The 22022-nt window shown below is 37.3% G+C and overlaps 2 protein-coding genes across 6 annotated transcripts in view; one reads left to right on the top strand and one right to left on the bottom strand.

The window, feature by feature from the left end:
• The window catches only part of MAP4K3 (mitogen-activated protein kinase kinase kinase kinase 3), a 251566-nt gene that overhangs the window by 100372 nt on the left and 129172 nt on the right, over positions 1–22022 (top strand). For all 5 annotated transcript variants that reach the window (XM_058278442.2, XM_058278440.2, XM_058278443.2 and 2 more), the window contains 2 exons: positions 94–184; positions 19510–19574. In XM_058278442.2, the coding sequence (XP_058134425.1) occupies positions 94–184; positions 19510–19574 (156 nt within the window). The remainder of the gene's footprint in view (positions 1–93; positions 185–19509; positions 19575–22022) is intronic.
• On the bottom strand, positions 17294–18528 carry LOC139436745 (deoxynucleotidyltransferase terminal-interacting protein 2-like). Its single transcript, XM_071208785.1, has one exon. It carries the CDS (start codon positions 18472–18474, stop codon positions 17434–17436), a length of 1041 nt encoding a protein of 346 aa, XP_071064886.1. The 5' UTR covers positions 18475–18528; the 3' UTR covers positions 17294–17433.

Raw genomic sequence — 22022 nt, 5'->3', positions numbered from 1 at the left:
TCATACTACTTTAGTTTATTATGTTTTGAAATAAATGGGCATTTTGAAACTTACCTTCCCTACTAAAACACTCATATTTGTTTTTTATTCTAGGAGAAGACTTTGCAGTTGTGCAGCAAGAAATTATTATGATGAAAGATTGTAAACACCCAAATATTGTTGCTTATTTTGGAAGCTATCTCAGGTACATTGTTTCCCTTTTGGAAAGTGATAATGACTCCATCACCCAATACATTAACAAAATAAAATTAGTGCTAATACCATGTTTTACAGTTTCCTTCATGTTTTGGAGATATGTCAACATAAATGGAATTTTTATTTAAGACTTCATTAGAACTGTAATCAATATTTTATTTTGAATCTTATCTGTTGTACTCTTGGGATTTCTGTATATGGTTTCAGTGAGGAAGTTAGCAAGTAAAAATTGGTCTTCCTTCAGTCGACTGGAGATATAAATGCACCATTCTGTTGCCCCTTCTTCTAGATTAGGGTGGATATAGAAATTCAGGAGCATTTCTTCCTGGTTTGTTTCCATTAGAACCTTTGTTTTCTTTTGTATTTCTAGCCTCAGAGTATTGCATCATCCCTTTCCTTCATTTCGTCCAAATGACTAAGACTATAATTATTTATTTCAGTGACTTATTTTTCTGAGATCTAGAGTGAACTTCAGAAGGACTATGAATTTGCATCCTCTTGTTTTGGTAAAACCAAGCTGGGTTCCCCAGGTCATGTTCCATTGATCTCAGAGTCAAATATTATTTTTGCTACTCACTTCTATATGCAACTCTGAGGTGAACACTGTGATCTAGTTATTTTTAAGATTCCTTCCAAAGGGAAGATTGAAAAGTGTTTTCTTATATATTTAAAGAACAAAAGCAAAACACCAGTTTTGTTCCTATATGCTGTACCAATGTAAAGGATATACGGATACCTTTGTTGCAGGCTTTCATCTCATATGACCCTGGTATAAAGCACTTTAACTCTCTTGATACGGTACAACACATGGCAAAGGCTGGGAATTCTGCCCTCCTCATCTTTCCAGCTTGTATAAAACCAACCTGGACACCTTTGGTTGTCCAGTCTTCACTAAGTTAAATGGGTGGGATTATTGTAGACACCGTTTTTTAATTAATTTTTATTTTATGGAGCAGATCCAGCTCAGGCAGTTATTGTATCAAGTCAAAGAAACAAATCTCTTAAAGTTAGTTGAATTCATGATAACAGATAATCACAGTTAAAAACATCACTTAAAACCATGTATTTTACTGTTACTAGGACTAGTAAAATGACCTACCTACACTTAATTGAGGGAAATGTTACAAAGTCTTTTTCCCAAGAGCAAATAAGCCTTTTAAAGAGTTTTTGTGCTTTCCATGGGCATTGATCTAAGTGTTTTTCTCAAACTTTGTCTGCATCTTCCAGAACTATGGGGCCATTCAAAGCCTCACCTCTTACTTAATTGGAATAAGCCCCATGCATTTATGGCACCCTTGGTGTGGTGAAATGAGTATGCTTTTTGTTTTTTGTTTTTTTCTTTCTTTCTTTCTTTTTTTTGGCCAGAGAGACAATCACTGCATTTTGTAGTTAAGATCTTGAATTTTGGAGTCAGAGTACCTGGCTTGAGGCCTTGGCTTAATCACTTACTAACTGATTTAAGGCAAATTTCCTAAGTACTCTTTGTCTTAGTTTCCTCATTTGTAAAATGTGGATAATAATAATAGCTACATAATGGGATAGTTATGAAGATTTGGTGGGTAAATAAGTGTAAGCTAAGGACATCACTTGGAACATAATAAATGCTCAATAAATGTTAACTGCTATTATGAGTACTGTCTTGACTACTATTTCTTAACTTCTTTTTAAATACCATCATACTAGTGCCTCCTTTGCACTTTCCAACAACACTGTTAGCAACATTACTCCTATGGTAGATGTTAATTCCATTTTACAGATGCTCGAGTGGGTTTAACATCAGGTTATTGTGTTTAACATTCTAACATTCTAAGTTATTGGCAGAGTGGGGTCCTAATACTATCTGTACTTTCTGTTATATTGTTTTTGTAGATCACTGACTTCTGACTTAACCTTTTTATGTCTTTTTTTTTTTTTTAAAGATTTATTTTTTTATTTATTTTAATTTCCCTCCCCTCCCCCGGTTGTCTGTTCTCTGTGTCTTTTTGCTGCATCTTGTTTCTTTGTCCGCTTCTGTTGTCGTCAGCGGCACAGGAAGTGTGGGCGGCGCCATTCCTTGGCAGGCTGCTCCCTCCTTCACGCTGGGCAGCTCTCCTTATGGGTGCACTCCTTGCGCGTGGGGCTCCCCTACGCGGGGGACACCCCTGCGTGGCAGGGCACTCCTTGCGCATCAGCACTGCTCATGGGCCAGCTCCACATGGGTCAAGGAGGCCCGGGGCTTGAACCGCGGACCTGCCATGTGATAGACGGACGCCCTAACCACTGGGCCAAAGTCCGTTTCCCCCTTTTTATGTCCTTGACCAAAAAAAACAACCAAATAAATCTCCACTCCTTCCTCCCCACCCCAACCCCCAAAAATGACTAATGCTAAACTAAGTTGTACCTTTGATTTTCTGAGTTACTTAGGCAAGAACCTTTCCATGCAATGCAGGTAGGCAGCAAAACATTTGATCATGTTAACCACCAAACTGCAGAGTCCTCTTGGGTTTATATCCATTTTTGTTGATTAGTCCTGGTTCCTACTTGGGGCAAAATAGTACGACTCTTTTTTTTTTTTTAAAGATTTATTATATAATTCCCCCACCTTCCCCGGTTGTCTGTTCTCTGTGTCTGTTTGCTGTGCCTTGTTTCTTTGTCTGCTTCTGTTGTCGTCAGCGGCAGGGGAAGTGTGGGCGGCACCATTCCTGGGCAGGCTGCACTTTTTTTCCGCGCTGGGCGGCTCTCCTTACGGGTGCAGTCCTTGCGCGTGGGGCTCCCCTACGCGGGGGACACCCCTGTGTGGCAGGGCACTCCTTGCGTGCATCAGCACTGTGCATGGGCCAGCTCCACACACGGGTCAAGGAGGCCCGGGGCTTGAACCGCGGACCTCCCATGTGGTAGACGGACGCCCTAACCACTGGGCCAAGTACATTTCCCAGTACAACTCTTTAGTAACACCCCTTAACCTTCATTCCAGACATGCTACAACGGAAAGCCAATTCGAGGTTATGATTGACAAAAATTTTACTTGTTTTAGATTTCAGGAAATGTGTATTCTGACTTTATTTTAAATATCCTTTTTTAAAAGTAAACTTCCTGTTGAAGCATAATGTGCATACACAAATCATAAGTGCATAGCTCAATGTAATAGTATATTTTTATTTTAATTCAAATACTGTAAAGACAATACAAAGAGGAAAATTGTCCAGAAATCAATGTAAAAAAGACAAAATTAGGGTTAGTTTTCAGTGGAATTTTGTTCTTTTGGTGTTATATAATCTAAGATTAGGAACTACTGGTTTAAATAATGATTTTATTCTGTAACTGGTGTAGCTGATGAAAGTGATGAAAGACAATGGCATAACATGGAACAGTTTTAAATCTTCCCTTTCTGTAACTTTTTTCTTCTATAGAGATTTTTCCTTATTCCCTAATTAAAGTCTAGACTGTCTAAATTTGGAATGTAGATTACTAAGGATTAGACTTGTAGAATGTTAGAGCTGACAGGGACTAAGAGGTTTTGTCACCCAGCCCACCTCTTTTGCAGATAAAGAAGTGTCAGATAAATAACTTCCTTTAGGTTACCCAACTACTACTCATTGTTAGCAGTGGGATTTAAACCTGATTCTGTGGCTCCATGGTCCACTGTCTTTTGTATACCATATTCCTTATCCTAGAAGGAGAAATTAAATCTCAGAGGAAAAATATTTCTCCAATTACAAAGGGCAAAGAACTTGTTTGTTTGAGCTTGATTTAAGGAAAAAAGAAAAAAAAAAAAAGAACAACACTAAAATAAACAGTTTCTATCAAATATCTTCCTTCCATGTTACTGCCATTATAGCCTGTTGTAAGAAATTTAGACAAAAAATTGAAGAACTTGAAATGGGTTTGACCCTTGATGAATCAAGGGTTTGACCCTTGATGAATTTTCCCCTTAGGGAAGCAGACTTACCCTGTGAATTTACTCACTTAGTGGCCAGCATATACCTAAGTTCCAGAAGCCCATTTTACAACAGAGTAGCTATGCCCACCTCATGAAGAAAAAAAAAATACTGAGATTGAGCCTCTTGAAAAGGAAGATAGGTAGCAACTCTTCTTAACAGGTCCTAAACTGCTCTGCTCTTCAGTATCAAAGACCTGTATTTATTAAATGTCTGATTACATGTGCTGTACAAGAACTCAAGAGAAAAAAGATTTTCTCTGGAAGTTTAAAATTTGAAGTGAATAGTAAAGAAAAAGGAAAAAAAAAAACCAGAAAAAAAGTAGTACTGGCCTAGTTGTATGCCTTTATATACTTGTGTGTGAATATTTATAAAACAACAGAATCAAATCATCGTAGAGCTATTCTCTACTCCCAGTTCAGCTTCACTATTGGTTTTCTTAAGCTAAGGATGATTTTAGCTACAAGTTCCTTTAAAGATTCCTTAGGCCTGTATATCTTCTAAAAATAAGTTATGGAAATAGTCATGCTTGTCTAATTTGAACTCTTAAACCTCAGGGTGAATAGCAACAAATGGTCCTTAAAAGATAAATCTTACCCATACAGAAAGAACTATTTTATTTAGATCAGATGTTTTAAATCTTTAATTTAGAGTACTGGTTTAGGTGAGCATAATTTATCCATAATAGTAGCTTACATTTGTAAATCATCACCATTTACAAGATGTTCTTACATTATTTCTTACAATATAAAGAGTATTGTATTGGTTTCTAGAAATCAAGATAGATAAAACCTAGTTGTTGCCCTAAAGAGCTTATAATATAATAGGATAAATAGAAATGATCAAATAGTTATACCATAGTATCCTGGGCATAATTATAGAATTTTGATGTAACACCAGAAGTGGTAAAAATGATAAATAGTCTAATTTTGTCAAGGTAGGAGAATCAGAGAAAGCTCCATGAAAGATGTTAATTCCCAAAGAGGGTGTGTTTTAAAGGATTGGTAGGGGGAAGCGAATATGGCTCAAACGATTGGGCTTCCCGTCTACCATATGAGAAGTCCAGGGTTCAATTTCTGGGACCTCCTGGTAAAGGAAGCTGGACTGTACGATGAGCTGGCCCTCTCAAGAGTGCTGGCCCATGTGGAGAACTGGTACAGCAAGATGACACAACAAAAAGAGACACAGAGAAGAGACAGTAAGAGACATAGCAGACCAGGGAGCTGAGGTGGTGCAAGAGATTGAGCACCTCTCCTGTACTCCGGAAGATCTCAGAATCAGTTCCCAGTGCTGCCCGAAGAGAAGACAAGCAGACACAGAAGAACACACGGTAAATGGACACAGAGAACAGACAAAGGGTCAGGGGAGATAAATAAATCTTTATGGGGGGGGGGGGGGCGCGATTACTAGGAATTTGGTGTTGTGGGTGTGTATAGAAAATGGGAATTTCTGGCAAGGGGAATGCATGCATGAAAAGTCATGAAGTGTTCAGGATACAGCTGATATTCTCATTAGAGCATAAGAGGAAAAGGGTGTAGTTGCAATAGGTAAGGCTGTGGAGATTTAGGCAAAAAAGAACCTTTTATGCCTTATTTAGGATCTATAGTTGTTACGCATACCTGTTGAAAGACAAGTATTTTCCGTGAAGAATGGACTAGAGATAGGGGTTTTAGATAGGAAGTGAGTTCGGTTAAATTTATCACAGTAACCCAGAAAATAAATTAGCATGGTCTCTTGGTTATATAAAAACTTGGAAAAGATTTAGGGGTTTTCTTGAGCCCTAGAGAAGACCAGGGAGGGAAACAACAGGATCTAAACTGGAAACATGTTTATAGGTGCCCTTTTGAATGCTCAGAATATGAGAATGAAGATTATAGTTAAGCCACACTGTTTATACCTAGCTACCCTCTTCTTTAAAAAGATAAGCTTTTTAAAAAAATATAGCCCCCCCCCCCACTGTTTTTGCTGTCTGTGTCCATTTGCTATGTGATCTTCTGTACCTATTTCTCTTTTTGTCTTCTCATCTCATCTTTCTCCTCTAGGATTCACCGGGATTTGATCCTGGGACCTCTGATGTGGAGAGAGGTTACCTGTCAGTTGTGCCACCTCAATTCCTGGTCTCCTCCTTGACTCTCCCCTTCATCTCTCTTTTGTTGTGTCGTCATCTTGCTGCGTGACTCACTTGCATGGGTACCTGGCTAGCCATGTGGGCACCCACTCACCACGCAGGCACCGGCTCACCGCACGGGCACTCATGCAGATGCTTGGCTCCCCGCCCAGGCACTGGCTTACTGTGTAGGCATTTGCATGGGCAACAGCTTGCCATGCGAGCACTCGCCTCACCGCACAGGCACTTGGCTTGCCACACTGGCACTGGCTTGTTGCGCAAGCACACCTCTTCTTCACCAGGAGGCCCCCGGGATCAAACCCAGGTCCTCCCATATGGTAGGCCATATCACTTGAGCCACATCTCCTTCCCAAAAAGATAAGCTTTTAATTGTGGAATATTTTAGATTTACAGAAAATTGCAAAGATAATACATCAACTATCCTTTATAACCTTCACCCACCTTTCCCTAATGTTGACATCTTACATAATCATGGTACATTTGTCAAAACTAAGAAATTAATATTAAAATAATGCTGTTAACTAACAGATCTCATTGAGATTTTGCAGTTTTTCCACTAATATTCCCTCTTTTAGATTTAGTTTTCTCTTTATACTTACACAAACCACATTCATTTCTTTCAAGTGCTATAATAAACAGAGGTCAAAACTCAGATACACAAACTTTTGTTCCACTGTATTTTGACCTTTCATAACTCCCATTATTATAATTTGTCCTTTTCAAAAGTTTTTACGTCCCTAAACTCAAGTGGAACAGTATTCTTTGGGGACGAATACGCCATTTTTTAAAAATTTCAAATGTTTTTAAAAGAAGTTAAAATAAACATACACAATGAAAGTTTGGACAAACTTAGTTAACATAGTTATTGATGAGATTGACAAAAGGAAAGCATGGTCTTCACTAAAAAAAAAAATGTATATATATTTTTTCTTTTTTGGGTGATTAAAGTGCTGTATTATATATGCTTTTTTGTTGTTGAATAAAAACATACATTTCTCATTTAAATGTACGGAATACATTTTTTTTAAATCATACAGTATGTTTCACAATATATTTGGTTCATAGTAACACATCATACAGTATTTGTCCTTTTGCAGTAACTCATCATACAGTATTTGTCCTTTTGCGTCTGGCTTGCTTCACTCAACATAATGTCCTCCAGGTTCATGTTGTCATATGTTTTATGACTTCACTTTTTCTTACAACTGCATAATATTCTATTGTGTGCCTAGACCACAGTTTGTTTATCCATTCATCTGTTGATGGGCACCTTGGTTGTTTCCGAATTTTGGCAACTGTGAATAATGTTGATATGAACATTGGTGTGCAGATGTCTGTTTGTGTCACTGCTTTCAGTTCTCCTGGGTATATACCCAGTAGTCGTATTGCAGGGTCATGTGGCAAGTCCATCATCAACTTCTTTAGGAACTGCCAAACAGTTCTCCACAGTGGCTGTACCATTGTGCATTTCCACCAACAGTGAATAAGGTTCCTATCTCTTCACATCCTCTCTAACACTTGTAGTTCTCTGTCTTTTTAATAATGGCCATTCTGGTAGGTGTGAAATGATATCTCGTTGTAGTTTTGATTTGCATTTCCCTAATCATTAGTGATGTTGAGCATTTCTTCATGTGCTTTTTTGCCATTTGTTATTCTTCTTTGGACAAATGTCTATTCAAGTCTTTTGCCCATTTCACTAAAAAATATTTTGCTGTAGAGAAATGTATAGCAGTCATAAGATTTGTTCTGTACCTTAACCACTTTTACATAATTTTAGAAATTACAAATAAAGTATTGAGAACTATGAATTTAAGCATTATTAAACAAGCTTAAAAAATCCTATATGTAAACCACTTCTTTTAGTTAACCAGGACATTTCCCTGTGTTGGCAGTTAATGTATCTTTGAACACTTTTTTTTTTTTTAAAGATTTATTTTTTGGTTTTTTTCTCTCCCCTTCCCCTCACCCCCAGTTGTCTGCTCTCTGTGTCCATTCGCAGTGCATTCTTCTGTGACTGCTTCTATCCTTATCAGCGACACCAGAAATCTGTGTTTCTTTTTATTGCGTCATCTTGCTGTGTCAGGTCTCCGTGCGCGTGTGGGCAGGCTGCACTTTCTTTTGCGCTGGGCAGCTCTTCTTACGGGGCACAGTCCTTGTGCATGGGGCTCCCCTACGCGGGGGACACCCCTTCGTGGCAGGGCACTCCCAGTGCACATCAGCACTGCACATGGGCCAGCTCCACACAGGTCAAGGAGGCCCGAGGTTTGAACTGCAGAACTCCCATGTGGTAGGCGGACGCCCTATCCGTTGGGCCAAGTCCACTTCCCTGAACACTTTTTTTTTTTTTTTAAGATTTTAAAGGTTAAAAATGTACTTTATGAAATATAATCAGTAAAAATTTTATGAACTGTATAATATGTTGATACATGCATACATTTGAACACATTCAAATCTTTAAATAGGCAACTCTTTTTACAAAATTACTATGAAAGGACATTTTCCTAGACCATATTTTTAATGTTAGAATATGTTTAATTACAGAAAAGTCAGGTATCTAAAGAAGTACTTAATAGAGTGGGTAGTTTAGTGACCATTAATACTATTTATTAGCACTTTGCCTTTCTATTCTCTTTATTACATTTTTTTTAAATTTTTTTTTTTTAAAGATTTATTTTTATTTATTTAATTCCCCTCCCCTCCCCCGGTTGTCTGTTTTCTGTGTCTTTTTGCTGCGTCTTGTTTCTTGGTCCGCTTCTGTTGTCGTCAGCGGCACGGGAAGTGTGGGCGGCGCCATTCCTGGGCAGGCTGCTCCCTCCTTCGCGCTGGGCGGCTCTCCTTATGGGTGCACTCCTTGCGCGTGGGGCTCCCCTACGCGGGGGACACCCTGCGTGGTGCGGCACTCCTTGCGCGCATCAGCACTGCGCATGGGCCAGCTCCACACGGGTCAAGGAGGCCCGGGGCTTGAACCGCGGGCCTCCCATGTGGTAGACGGACGCCCTAACCACTGGGCCAAAGTCCGTTTCCCTAAATTTTTAAAATATATTTTTATTACAGAAGCTGTGAACTTACAACACAACCATGCACATGTGTAGAATTCCCATACAATACCCCTTTACCAACACACCACACCTTGTTGGAACACTTGTTACAGATTATGAGATAATACCATCAGACTTTTACTACCAACCATGGTCCAGAATGTACATTTCAAACATTTTTCCCATACCCCCCTTTATCAACACAGTACATTTTTGGCATTGATCCAAGAATATTACAGTATTGTTGTTGGCCACAGTCCATAGGTCACACCAGTTGTATTTTTCCAGTGCTTCTCCACATTCTCACTACCCTACAATAGGGACTTATATCTGCTCTAGCTCACAAAGGACACTCTTGAATCTGTACCATCAACCAGAATTCTCATTAACTTCTGGGTTCACTGTGTTATTCAGTCCCTAGATTATTCTCTAGCTTTCTTTCAGTTGACATTTACATGCCTAGAGTACCCTTTTTAGCTTCAATCCCATTTATAAACCAGCTGCTACTCACTACTATATTGTGTTACCATCAACTCCACCCATTTCTACACCTTTACAGTCAAGTTAATTAAAACTACTACATACATTAAGCATCACTATTCCTTCACAGCCTTCCTCTTATCTCCTAATAACCTAAAATCTAGATTTTTAACTCCAAGTGTTTAATCTTCATATTTAGTTCATATTAATGAGACCATGCAGTACTTGTTCTTTTGTCTCTGGCTTACTTAGCCTAATGTCTTCAAGATTCATCCATATTATCATATGTGTCCCAATTTCATTTCTTCTTACTGCAGCATAGTATTCCATCATATGTATATACCACATTTTGTTTATCCATTCATTGGTTGATGGACACTTGGGTTGTTTCAAACTTTTGGCAATTTTGAATAACGCTGCTGTGAACATTGGTGTGCAGATTTCTGTTCCTGTCACAGTTTTCAGTTCTTCTGGATATATTCCTAGTAGAGGAATTGTTGGATCACATGGCAGGACTATATTTAGCTTCCTGAGGAACCACCCAATTGTCTTCCACAGAGTTTGCACCATTTTACAATCCCAACAATAGTGAAGGAATGTTCCTATTTCTCAGCGTCCTCTCCAGCACTTATGTTTTCTGTTTTTTTAATAATAGCTATTCAATGCGTTGTAAGATGATACCTCATTGTCATTTTCGTTTGCAGTTCCCAAATAGCTTGTGATAAGGGAGCATTGTGATTTTTAGCCATTTGTATTTCCTCTTTGGGGAAATGTCTATTTAAATCTTTTGCCCATTTTAAAATTGAATTGCTTACTCTTTTATTGTTGAATTATATGCTCTTTATATAGAATGAAAATCAAACCCTTAAAAGATATGTGATTACCAAATATGTTTTCCCATTGAGTGGGCTGCCTTCACTTTATTATATTTTTTTGCTCCATTAGCATGGTTATACTTTGACCATGCTCAAGCACTGACACTGCTGTTTTATTTGGCATTACCATAATACTTATTCATCACATTTTGCTATTTAGTATCATATTTGAGAAATGGAACTGTACACATCATAATTTCCAGTTTCTGAGAGAAAGAAGAAACATGCCATATGTTGCTCATAATTTATTGTTTCTTTAAGCCACGGTTTCTGCTCTTCGGCACTTTAGGCTGGACATTTCTTTGTTGTGGGAGACTGTCCTTTGCGTTGTAGGATGTTTACCATTATCTCTGACTTCTACTCACTAGGATGCCAGTAGCACCCTTCACCACCAACCCCCACTTGTGACAACGAAAAATGTCTCCAGACATTGCCAAATTTTCTTGGGGGCTGCGAAGTCATCTCTGGGTAGAACCACTGCTTTTTGTTTTTACTTTAAACAGAAATTTTAGTGGAACTACATTATGGGATACTTCCCTATACCAATATTTCTCAAGAGTGTTTTCCATAAAACATTAGTTCTGAAGGATGCTAATAGGTGTTTTCCAAAAGTTGGGTCAGTTGAAAAAATAAGTTGGGGAAACAGTGGACTAAACAAAGCTAGACAGCTTTTATTTCTTTTTTCTCCTCCTCCTCCTCCCTCTCCTTACTTCTCTTCCTCCTTCCCCCCCTTCCTCTTCCACCATCACCCCTTTCCAACCCTCTCCAATTCCCATTCTTCTCTTCTTCCCTCCTCTTCCCTCTTCTTTTCTTTCTACCCTCCCTTTTACTTCTGTTCCCCCTCTCCCTTCTCCCTCTTCTCCCTACCTCCCTCTCTTTCTACTTACTCGAGGATATCTCAGAGCCTTTAATATACCAGTGACATTATTTTCCAAGAGAAGGCTATAGTTGGTGATGTTTCTAAAACTGATTTACCTGTAGAATGCTTTCTTTCTGTAAGTATGCTTTGCATAGGTTTTGTATTCAGTGCTCCACACTTTGGAAAACAGTGCTGAACTCGGGATTTTCTTTTTAAGTACAATTTTAGGTAATAGGTCATTTTATGTATATAAGTACAGTAAGATTTTCAGATCAGTGTAATATTAAAGCATTATTAGCGTTAGTACCTCTATGCTCTAGTAAATATTGAACTAGAAGAAAATAAAGAATTTTTTCTTTGCTTATTTTTCTATCCCTCATAAGATTGATAATTTTATAGAATAAAAAAGATCTAAGGAATTTGTTGAGTCAGGAAATTAATACTGATACATTGAGCTTTTCTATCAGTGGTTAATTTTATTCTAAATCAGGTACCTAGGGACAAAGATTTTTATAATTGATTGGCCTACATAAAATGAGCCAGTTGGCTCAATCCTTTTCCTGTTAGATCAGGAGTTCTTAACAAGGGGTCCATGAGCTTGAATTGAAATTTTAAGAAACATCATTCTTTTGGGGATGTGTTGGTGCGGATGTGATATGTTTACTAAATAATACACAGTGTAGTGTGGACATAATAATGGGTCCATGGTTTTCACCTGACAGGGAAAGAGGTCCATGGAACAAAAAAGGTTAAGAACCCCTGTGTTAGATAGATGGCTTTTTTTTTTCCCTAGCTTTTTTGATAATACCATACTTTAAGTAGAATGTTATACATATGTAAAGCATTTAGACAACTTTAAAAAGTATAATATTAATATGTAATACTGAATATTTTTCTTTTGCCTATAAGCTGGTAAGTCATTTTATATAAAATGAATAGAAATAATCTGTGCCAAGCAAGTTGGAAGAAAAGACATGGACCAACTTCTAATAGAAGATGGTATAATATTGAAATATGTAAGAAAGCAGAAAACTCACATTTTTGCATCCATTTTCTTCATTAAAAAGAATTGCTTTCAAACTGGAAAGAGTAGAAAAAGCATTATTAAGAAGGTATTCAAGCACAAGATAGGCAAGTAGATAATTGTAGAACAGCTACACCCTGTCAGTGAGTTTAAACTTTTAGATTTATATAAGTTATATCTCGTTACACTGAAAAATAGCAAATGTAATTGTCATCTATCAGTGAATGTCCTTCGACAATTTGGTGTCAAAGATCAGCAAATGACCAATTTTCTAAGGAAGGGAAAAGGTGATTTCTAGAATATACAGACTACTGAACTTGATGTCAATTATCAATCTCCAGCAAACATCTAGAATAAATTATTAACTGAATAATTAGTGAGCACTATAAGAAGTTTTGATTAGTATGGTTGATTTTAACTAATTTCATCTCTCTCTTTTTTTATCTTTAAAAGAGGAAAAGCCAATTTTATTTGTGTTCACTAAGTTCCAGAAGCAATTTAAGATGATTTATGTAAATACAAGATAAATTATAAAAACAGCTTATATTTATTGTGCTCTTACTATACTCCAGGTCCTTTCATCAGTTTATATGTTATTTCATTTGATCCTTAAAACTTTTATATTAGTAAACAGAACCCAAAACAGTCATTTATCCTTGGTTTTTGTAAGCTGTGTGAAATCCCAGATACCTGTTCCTCTAGGCATTTGCCACAAATGAACATGAAAGATTCACTTCAGGCAGATGTGAAAATACTGAGTACTGGTTCTCAAACATTTTGTGCTCAAAACACCTTTTATTATTTTATTCTTTTAAAACTTATTGAATACCTCCAAAGAGCTTTTGTTTATGTGAGTTATATCTATTGATATTTTCCATATTAGAAATTAAAACTGAAACATTTTAAAACACAGTTTGTGCGTACCTATTCTAGCACCTGACAAGGGATGATGTCATCATCGCTGTCATGTTAGCCTCTGGAAAAAATCACTGTACTCTCATGAGAGAAAGAAAGCAAAAATTGAAAATAACTTCTTAGTGTTATTATGAAAATGGATTTGACCTTATGACCCCAAAAAGGGTCTCAGACTTTCAGGGATCCCCAAACCATACTTTTAAGTATCAGTTTTCTAGAGGAACCTAGAGTAATCAGGCCATGGAATCCTGCTTTACAGACACCAAATCAGAGCCTAATTGGCACTCTAAGAAATATAGGCTGACAAACTTGCCATGTTCTTATATCTCAGTTTAAGCAAAGGCAGAAAGGTACCAAATGGTAATTCTAAGTAATCCATATAATTAGAACAATATACCTGTCACCAGTGAAAAATTGTTTCTCATATTTCTTTTTTTAAAAGATTTACTTATTTATTTACCCCCACCCCCATTGTTTTGGGCTCGCTGTCTGTTTTCTGTGCCTGTTCACTGTGTATTCTTCTGTATCTGCTTGTTTTCTCTTTAGGCGGCACCAGGAACCTATCCTGGGACCTTCTGGAGTGGGAGAAAGGTGTTCAATCTCTTGCACCACCTCAGCTCCCTAGTCTGCTGTGTCTCTTTTTGTTGCATTGTCTTGCTGTGCCAGCTCTCCATGTGGGCCAGCACTCCCCTCAGGCCAGCTTGCCTGCACCAGGAGGCCCTGGGAATTGAACCCTAGACCTTCCATATGGTAGATGGAAGCCCAGTCTATTTAGGCACATCCTCTTCCATATCTCTCATATTTCTTAAGCTCTTTAGTAAGCCCACTCATACAGATCAAAATGTCTTAACAGGAAAGTCCTTAAAGTAGCTGCTTCTCAAGGGTGGATAATGGTCTTTCAGATGTTAACCAACCACTTCTGGAGCATACAGGTGTCTGTTTCCAAAAGGGTACTTAAAAATGTCCACTCACTGCCCCTACAATGTGGATTAAGCCTAACACAAATATGTGTCGTACTTTGCTGAAGTACTTTAAATTGAAATTCTGCAAGGGCTGATAAGGTGCCTGTCAGAAATAAAGGGACTTTTTTTGTTGTTGCTTAACGGTGAGAGTTAACAAATAAGGACAAAGTCCTGTGCTTAGTTTCAGTGAGTCAGATATGAAACTTGGAGAGAAAATTGGTCTGACTGCCTTTTACATAAAAAAGGTATATAAGGGGAATGGGTGTGGCTCAAGCAATTGAGTGCCTGCCTCCCATCCGGGAGGTCCCAGTGCCTCCTAAAGAAAACAAACAATGAACAGACAATGAGGGGGAAAAGAAGTACAACAAGCCCAATGTGGCTCAGTGGTTGAGCACCAGCTTCCCACATACAAGGAGCCAGGTTCAATCCCTAGTCCCGGTACCTTAAAAAAAAAAAAGTATCTATGCAGACATTTTAGTTAACTACAGATTGCAAACCAGCAGTTTAATGTAGTTGCTATGAAACTGAAGGTAGCCTTCAGGAAACTTACAGGGGTTGAATGGGACCTCACATATATATTTTTGATGTAATATTATTACAAAGTCAATAAAAAATAAAAAAATTAAAAAAAAATAAATAAATAAATAAATAAAGGAGATAATTGTGAGTTGTTAGAGGCTTTGGGGGTGTTTAGACTTCTCACGGTGTCACATCCATCATTTTGGATAAAAACTACACATCTGCTTGTCCCATACATTCATTCTGAAAATTCTTAAAGCCAGGCCACAGCACAGCTAACTCATATTTTGCCATCAGCTGTTATGCCTCAGTTTCATTGGTTTGCAGGCTACCTGCACATGGTAGATCCTGGGTGGCTTCAGATCTCTTCCTCTGGGCTTCAGTCTCTTCAGCTTTACTTCTAAAATCGTGGTCCCTTACTACTCTTTACTTTCAAAGATAGCTCGCCTTTGCACTGATAGCTTGTGTTCCCTTGTATACTGCGTGGTCTACCACATCTAACCAACTCAATTCACCTCTCAGGTCTGGCTAATCCCACCACCACCACCACCACATGTGATCCATCTCTTACAACTCCACTTTTTAAGGCACTGTTCATGCTGCACTCAAAATAGTACTTAGTTCTGGGTACTGTATCTTAAATCATCTTTAAATGAGAGACATTAATAAACTAGAAGCCATCCAGATGCAGGTGATTAAATGGAGGAGTCTGCAAATCAGGCATTGTTTCACAATGTGACCCTAGTTTATTTCAGCTTCATATCCTGCTCTTGTCTCTTTAGATAGCCTGTGTTCCACTTAGTCAAATGTGATGTCTTCTTTCAAGTTTCCATTCTTTTGCACAGGCTTCTTTTCTTTCTCTCCCTGGTGAATTCCTACTTTAACTTCAAGACCCAGTTCAAATGTTATCTCCTCCATAACACCTTCCCTTGATTCTGCTAGGTATTCTGTCCTCTGGATTTGCATAGCACTTTATACATGCATAAATTATGCACTAATCAAAGTATAATCTAATTCAGGGGTCAGAACATTTTTCCTGTAAAGGGCCATATAGTAAATATGTTAGGCTTTGTGAACCATACCATCTCTTTCGCAGCTCTCAAGCCTGCTATTGTAGTGCAAAAGTAGCCATAGACAGTACAAAAATGATTGAGCCTGACTCTGTTCCAATAAAACTTTATTTATAGGCTCAGAGATATGAATTTCATATAATTTTCCCATGTCAGTAAGTAGTCTTTTTATTTCTGTCCAACCATTTAAAAATATAAAAACCATTTCTAGCTCCTGAGCTATACAAAAGTAGCCAGCAGGCCAGATTTGACCTACTCTTCATAGTTTGCTGACTCCTGATCTTAATTGATTTTATTCTTTCAGCCACTCATTCATTCATTCATTCATTCATTCATTCATTCATAAGACAAATACTCATTTGCTGGCTATTCTCCTAGGTGCTGTGACTGCAATGGTGAGAGAGACAGGCATTACTGAAGGCCAAATCTTTTTCTCCGTTAGATGCAGCTTGCTGAGTTAACAGACTTTCTCGATCATTTCTACCCTCTGAGAATAGTACATTTCCCAGTACATTTTAGGAGATGAAGTAATGAATACTTGAACTTAGGAAAGAATAAAGGAACAAACTATGTATATAAATCTTTGCTAATTATTTCTGTTATGATTATCTGATTATGGTATCCTAGAATATGAGTGTGAGAAAGAAATGCTATGTAAAGCATACTCACAAGTGAGTGTTAAATTTTTTTTTGTTTTTTGTGTCTTTATTTTTTTAATGTTACATTCAAAAAATATGAGGTCCCCATATACCCCCACCCTTCTTAACCCACTCCTCCCCCCATAACAACAACCTCCTCCATCATCATGAGACATTCACTGCACTTGGTGAATACATCTCTGAGCACCGCTGCACCTCATGGTCGGTGGTCCACACCGTAGCCCACACTCTCCCACAGTGCACCCAGTGGGCCATGGGAGGACATACAGTGTCAGGTAACTGTCCCCACAGCGCCACCCAGGACAACTCCAAGTCCTGAAAATGCCCCCACATATATCTCTTCCTCCCACTCCCTACCCCCAGCAGCCACCATGGCCACTTTCTCCACACTAATGCCACATTTTCTTCGATTACTAATCACAATAGTTCATGAATAGAATATCAGTAAGTCCACTCTAATCCATACTCTATTCCTCCATCCTGTGGACCCTGGAATGGTTGTGTCCACTTCACATCTATATCAAGAGAGGGCTTAGATTCCACATGGATGCTGGATGCAGTTCTCCTGCTTGCAGTTGTAGGCACTCTTGGCTCCCTGGTGTGGTCTTTCCCCCCTTAAAGCGCTAAAGCCTGGGTGATGATCTCTCAAATCAGCTTTTTCCAAACAGAAATCCCTATATGAACAGGGCCAGTCTTCTTTAAATTAACTTATGTAAAGGTGTTAGTTTTAAAAACATCTTTAGTAAATAAATAAAAAGGAGATGTAAAATATTGTGGTTTGCTTGGTGAATCTTAGTTGCGAAATTTCTTCTTCTTTCGGAATTTCTTTCCTGCTGCATTTGCTGCTCTTTCAGCCATGATTTCTGAGTACTTCCTTCGGTTATACCTTCTGAACTCAGAATCAGCCAACAGTTCTTCCACAATAGTTCTTTTCCTTTGCTTCTTGGGAATTCTTGAATGGTAGAAGTCAGCTGGATTGTCAGCAATGGTTCCAATCTGGAAATACTTGGGGAAGCCGTCTCTATCATTTTTCTTGTAAAATCTTTTTGGGTCCATGCTAGCTCTCATCTTCAGTGCTTTGAGATCATTTTTAAGTTCATCTGTCAATTCTGGAGCTTTCATACCAAACCAGCCACCACCTGCTGTTTTTTGTCGCTCTTTTTTCCGTTTTTTCTGAAGTTGAAGCTTGGATTCACTATATGGTGGGACACAGTAGTTTTTTTCAAAATCAGGTGTAATAACGGTTTTCTGGAGAAGCTCATTTTTCTTTTTCTCCTTAATCTGTGTTAGGGTTCTTTTAGACTGTAGTTTGTCTGCATTGAAATTAATATACAAACCACCCAATTGCTTGATACTCAGACCAGGGTCTATGTTGCTGCTTGTCAACTTCAGAAGTTTAGACTTTGTGTTATTTAGTAAATCTTCATCACTGAGCTCATCTTTATTTTTGTCATTGTCTGATAGATCTTCTTCACTATCTTCATCCTCTTCTTCCTCCTGCTCATTTTCTTCCTCAGTGGTAACCTCACCTGCCTTGTCTTTCTCTTCCAAGTAAAAATTTTTATCAGAACTCAATCCAGGAGTTGTGTCAATCACAAACAATGCATTGTCACATGATGTATTTCCTGAGTCTTGATCACTCAGGGACTCCTTTTGACCACCATTTTCAACAAAACATACAGTGTCCTCTTCATTGTCACTGTTTGTAGACTGCTGGCTTTCATCACTGCTGAGAACTAATAAAACAGAATCACCCTTGTCCTGAGATGTGTAGGACTCAGGTATGTATGATTTGGTACCACACTCAAAATCGACATTCTTTTCATTGTTCATGTCTTTATCCACACCTATAATTGTGCACTCTTCTCTAGCATCACTATCATCACTATCACCTTCTTCACCTCCATGTTAGCTGAGTGGGTAAGTCCAATAAACCAGAGTGTAGGAGTTGCAAGTCTGTTGAGGCTCAGGGCCTGACTATCACATGGTCAGTGCAATTCAGGTCCCCAGGTATACACTAAACCCCAGCGCCAGCTACAGTTCTGGTATAAGTAACAGGAGATGTTTGTGAACAAAGATCACATCTGAGTCCAGCTCCATCACATAGAATTTTGTTTGTTTTTTTTGAATACCGGGGTCCAGGGATTTAACCTGGAACCTTGTATGTGGGAAGCCGGCACTCAACCACTGAGCCTCATTAGCTCCGCTGAGTTCGTTTTTTTTTTGTTTGTTTTGCTTGTTATTTGTTTTAGGTTTTGTTTTTAGGAGACACTGGGAACCAAACCTGGAACCTCCCATGTAGGAAGCAGGTGCTCACAGCTTGAGGCATATTCACTCCCTGTGAGTGTTAAATTTTAATAGAGATTATTTTGGAAAGATCTTCATTGAGTCTTTAGAAATGATGGTAAAGTTTACATTCTGTCTTGTTATTGATTGAAAGTGCTATCAAAGTGCTGTCCTTTGAGATGCATTGGCATTTTTCTTTGATGTTACATCTACATAATTTCTGATTATTAATAATTAACTTCTATAATACCGTGAAAGGGGTAGATGAGTAAACTGTGGGGGAAGGGGAGTTTTTAAGTAAAGGGAAATCTTCTCTTTTGGATGTGTCTGAAGACAGCTTTATATCTTACAAATGATGACAGCTTTATATTCTATATTTTAAGTATTAAATCTCAAATTGAGTTTTAGAAGCACATTATTTTACGAGATTACTTATAGAGATTAGTTAGCCTCTAATTAAGATTGCTCATTGCATTTATGTGGTTTTTTCCAAGATTATAGGTACAACCTTAAAATACTTATTACCTCAAACAGATAGTATTAACCATGAAAATATGATACATGCTTATTTTTTCTTTATAGGCGAGATAAACTTTGGATTTGCATGGAGTTTTGTGGAGGTGGTTCTTTACAGGATATTTATCATGGTAAGAACAAAGTTATGTTTTTTAGGGAGTATATAGAATATCTTAACATAAAGCTATTTAAAATATTAAAACATTAAAATTGTTTATATGAAAGAAAGCTATGTTTTATCATTATTATCTTATTTGGATATGTAAAAGTATTTCCAGTATGTAGGGTTGAAAGCATTCGTTTTATAAGTTGGACCATAATATGCGTTTGAATTATTTGCTAATTATAAAGAACGCATATTGTAGTTAGTTCAAAATTTCAAGCTCAGACTTCTAGAAAACAAGCAAAAGGTCTTGACAGCTAGTTGGGTGATATTAATACATGAGTAAAAAATAGATAATTTACTCTCATGTACTAAAGAAACATCAATTAAATGTTTACTCTCTCTGAGTGTGCATCTGAAGAATTATAGAATAAATAGAAGATTTTTCATTGGTATTTCAATGGAGTATATAAAACTTGTAAACAGTGTTTACTGTTTTTTCTTCCATTTTTGTATTCTAGTTCTATTGATGACTTTATTGTCACAAACTGCACAGTAGGCTTATTCTTTTGCTGGAGGTATGCATTTTGATTGATGAAAAGTAATGTCTTTACTTTGACATAATTTGAGAATTTGACATAATTCATGATGTCAAATATTGGAGTTTTTTTTTCTCACTTTTTTCCTATAGAATTAAGGCTCCTATTTCCTACTTTTGCATTTTTTAAGTAATTTAAGGAACTGATTATAACAAAGCAGGTGATTTAAAAAAACTATTTGGATAAGAATTTTGCTGTTTCCATTTCACTTCAGTTTACTAGATCTTGGTTAGGTTTCATTAACATAAAGATTGATGCAGTTGTATTTTAATGTGCTACTAACTACAATTGGAATAGAGAAAGGAAAAAATGGAATTGCTGGAATTAGTTTAGGAGGCTTAATGAAGAAAGTGGTCCTTAAGTTGGTCTTTAAAAGATAGGTAAATTTTGGATCGAAAGAGGAAGAATCGTATTCTAGGAGATAAATGCAGCAAGAGTACAATGATATAAAGGTGTCCTGTTCTTATTGAACAATATATATGGAAGGAGGGGGGCTCAGATATGGAAAGCCTTGAAAACCAGGGGGAAGAGAATGGGAACATTTCTGCTTTATGAAACAATTTTTCTTTTTTCTTCTAAGGATGTTTTTGATTAAGCATGGCTGTTCCTTAATGCATATTTGAAAAACTTTTCTTTGTAAATAAGGCATTTTGATTTCAAAGGTTCAATGAAAATTGAGAAATATTTGGCTTTACTGAACATTGTGGAACAAATAATATATTTCTAGAACTTTAGAAGTTCTATATGTAATAAATTAAAACAGCGGGTTCCATTTTTTTGTTTTAATTTGGATTACTCTCTCCTATTGCTTCCCTCCTTTTTCAATTTAATTTCCTTCTTCCTAAATTCTTTGAGCAGGGTTTCCAAGTGATAAGTTCTCTCAGTATTTGACTGTCACTCTTAAATGGTAGTTTTAACTGGGTATAGACAGATATCTCTAGATTGACGAGCATTTTCTCTCAGCATTTTAACGACTTCAGACCACAATTTTCTATCTTCTGTAGTTGTTGGGTCCTACTGTGTTTAATTTTTTTTTTTAAAGATTTATTTCTCTCCCCTTGATCTTTTACAGGTAATCTGCCTTTTCTCTCTAATTGATTTTAAGAGTTTTCTCTTCATTTCTGGTGTTTTCAGTATCTAAGGGTGGATTTTTCAAAATTATTCTAGTTAAAGACTTAAGGTGCTTCCCTCTGAGAATTTAGCACTTTTGTCAGTTCTGAAAAGTGCTCAATTATATCTTCAGGTATTTTCTCCTGCAGCCTCTCTTCTTTCCTTCTGGAATTTGAGTTAGATATACATTAGACCTTCTGAGTCTGTCCTCCATATCACTTAAACATAATTTCATATTTTCTACTTTTTATCATGTAGTGGAGCACTCTTGAATACTCACATCCATCTTCTGGTTCACTAGTTTTATAACTGATTAGTATATTTATTAGGTTTTAATTTTTCATGACCATGTTTTTCATTTCTAGAAAGTGTTTCTATTTCATGTCTCCCTCTCCTTTTTGTGTGTCTTATTTTTCTTAATTTTTCATTTGTTCTGTTACCTCTTTAATCTTTTTAAGCATACTTATTTTTCAGACTTTCTCAGATTGCTTAATAGTAGTTCTATCATATATGACACATTATTGGTCTTAGGTGTCTAATTCTGCTTCTCACTTGTTGACAAACTCCCCTTTTACCTTTTTTCATTATGGAGCAAGAACACAGTTCAGTACAGCAATAGGTTTTCATTGTTCCAGTTCCATTTCAACCACCTATCATTTGTAGTACAAGAACTAGGACTTTTAGTGATTCCAAATGTAGAGTTAACAAAGTAAGATGAATTTGTTAATACAGGCTTATTTATGCTGATGAGTAACTAGATCAATGGA

The sequence above is a fragment of the Dasypus novemcinctus genome, chromosome 17, assembly GCF_030445035.2.
Source record: "Dasypus novemcinctus isolate mDasNov1 chromosome 17, mDasNov1.1.hap2, whole genome shotgun sequence".
NCBI classification, from domain to species: Eukaryota; Metazoa; Chordata; class Mammalia; order Cingulata; family Dasypodidae; genus Dasypus; species Dasypus novemcinctus.
This window is presented reverse-complemented; position numbering and strand designations above follow the sequence as displayed.

What these genes read in the sequence shown, in the direction of transcription:
- LOC139436745 (XM_071208785.1), bottom strand. Translation starts at nt 18,474, where the DNA reads ATGAACAATGAAAAGAATGTCGATTTTGAGTGTGGTACCAAATCATAC.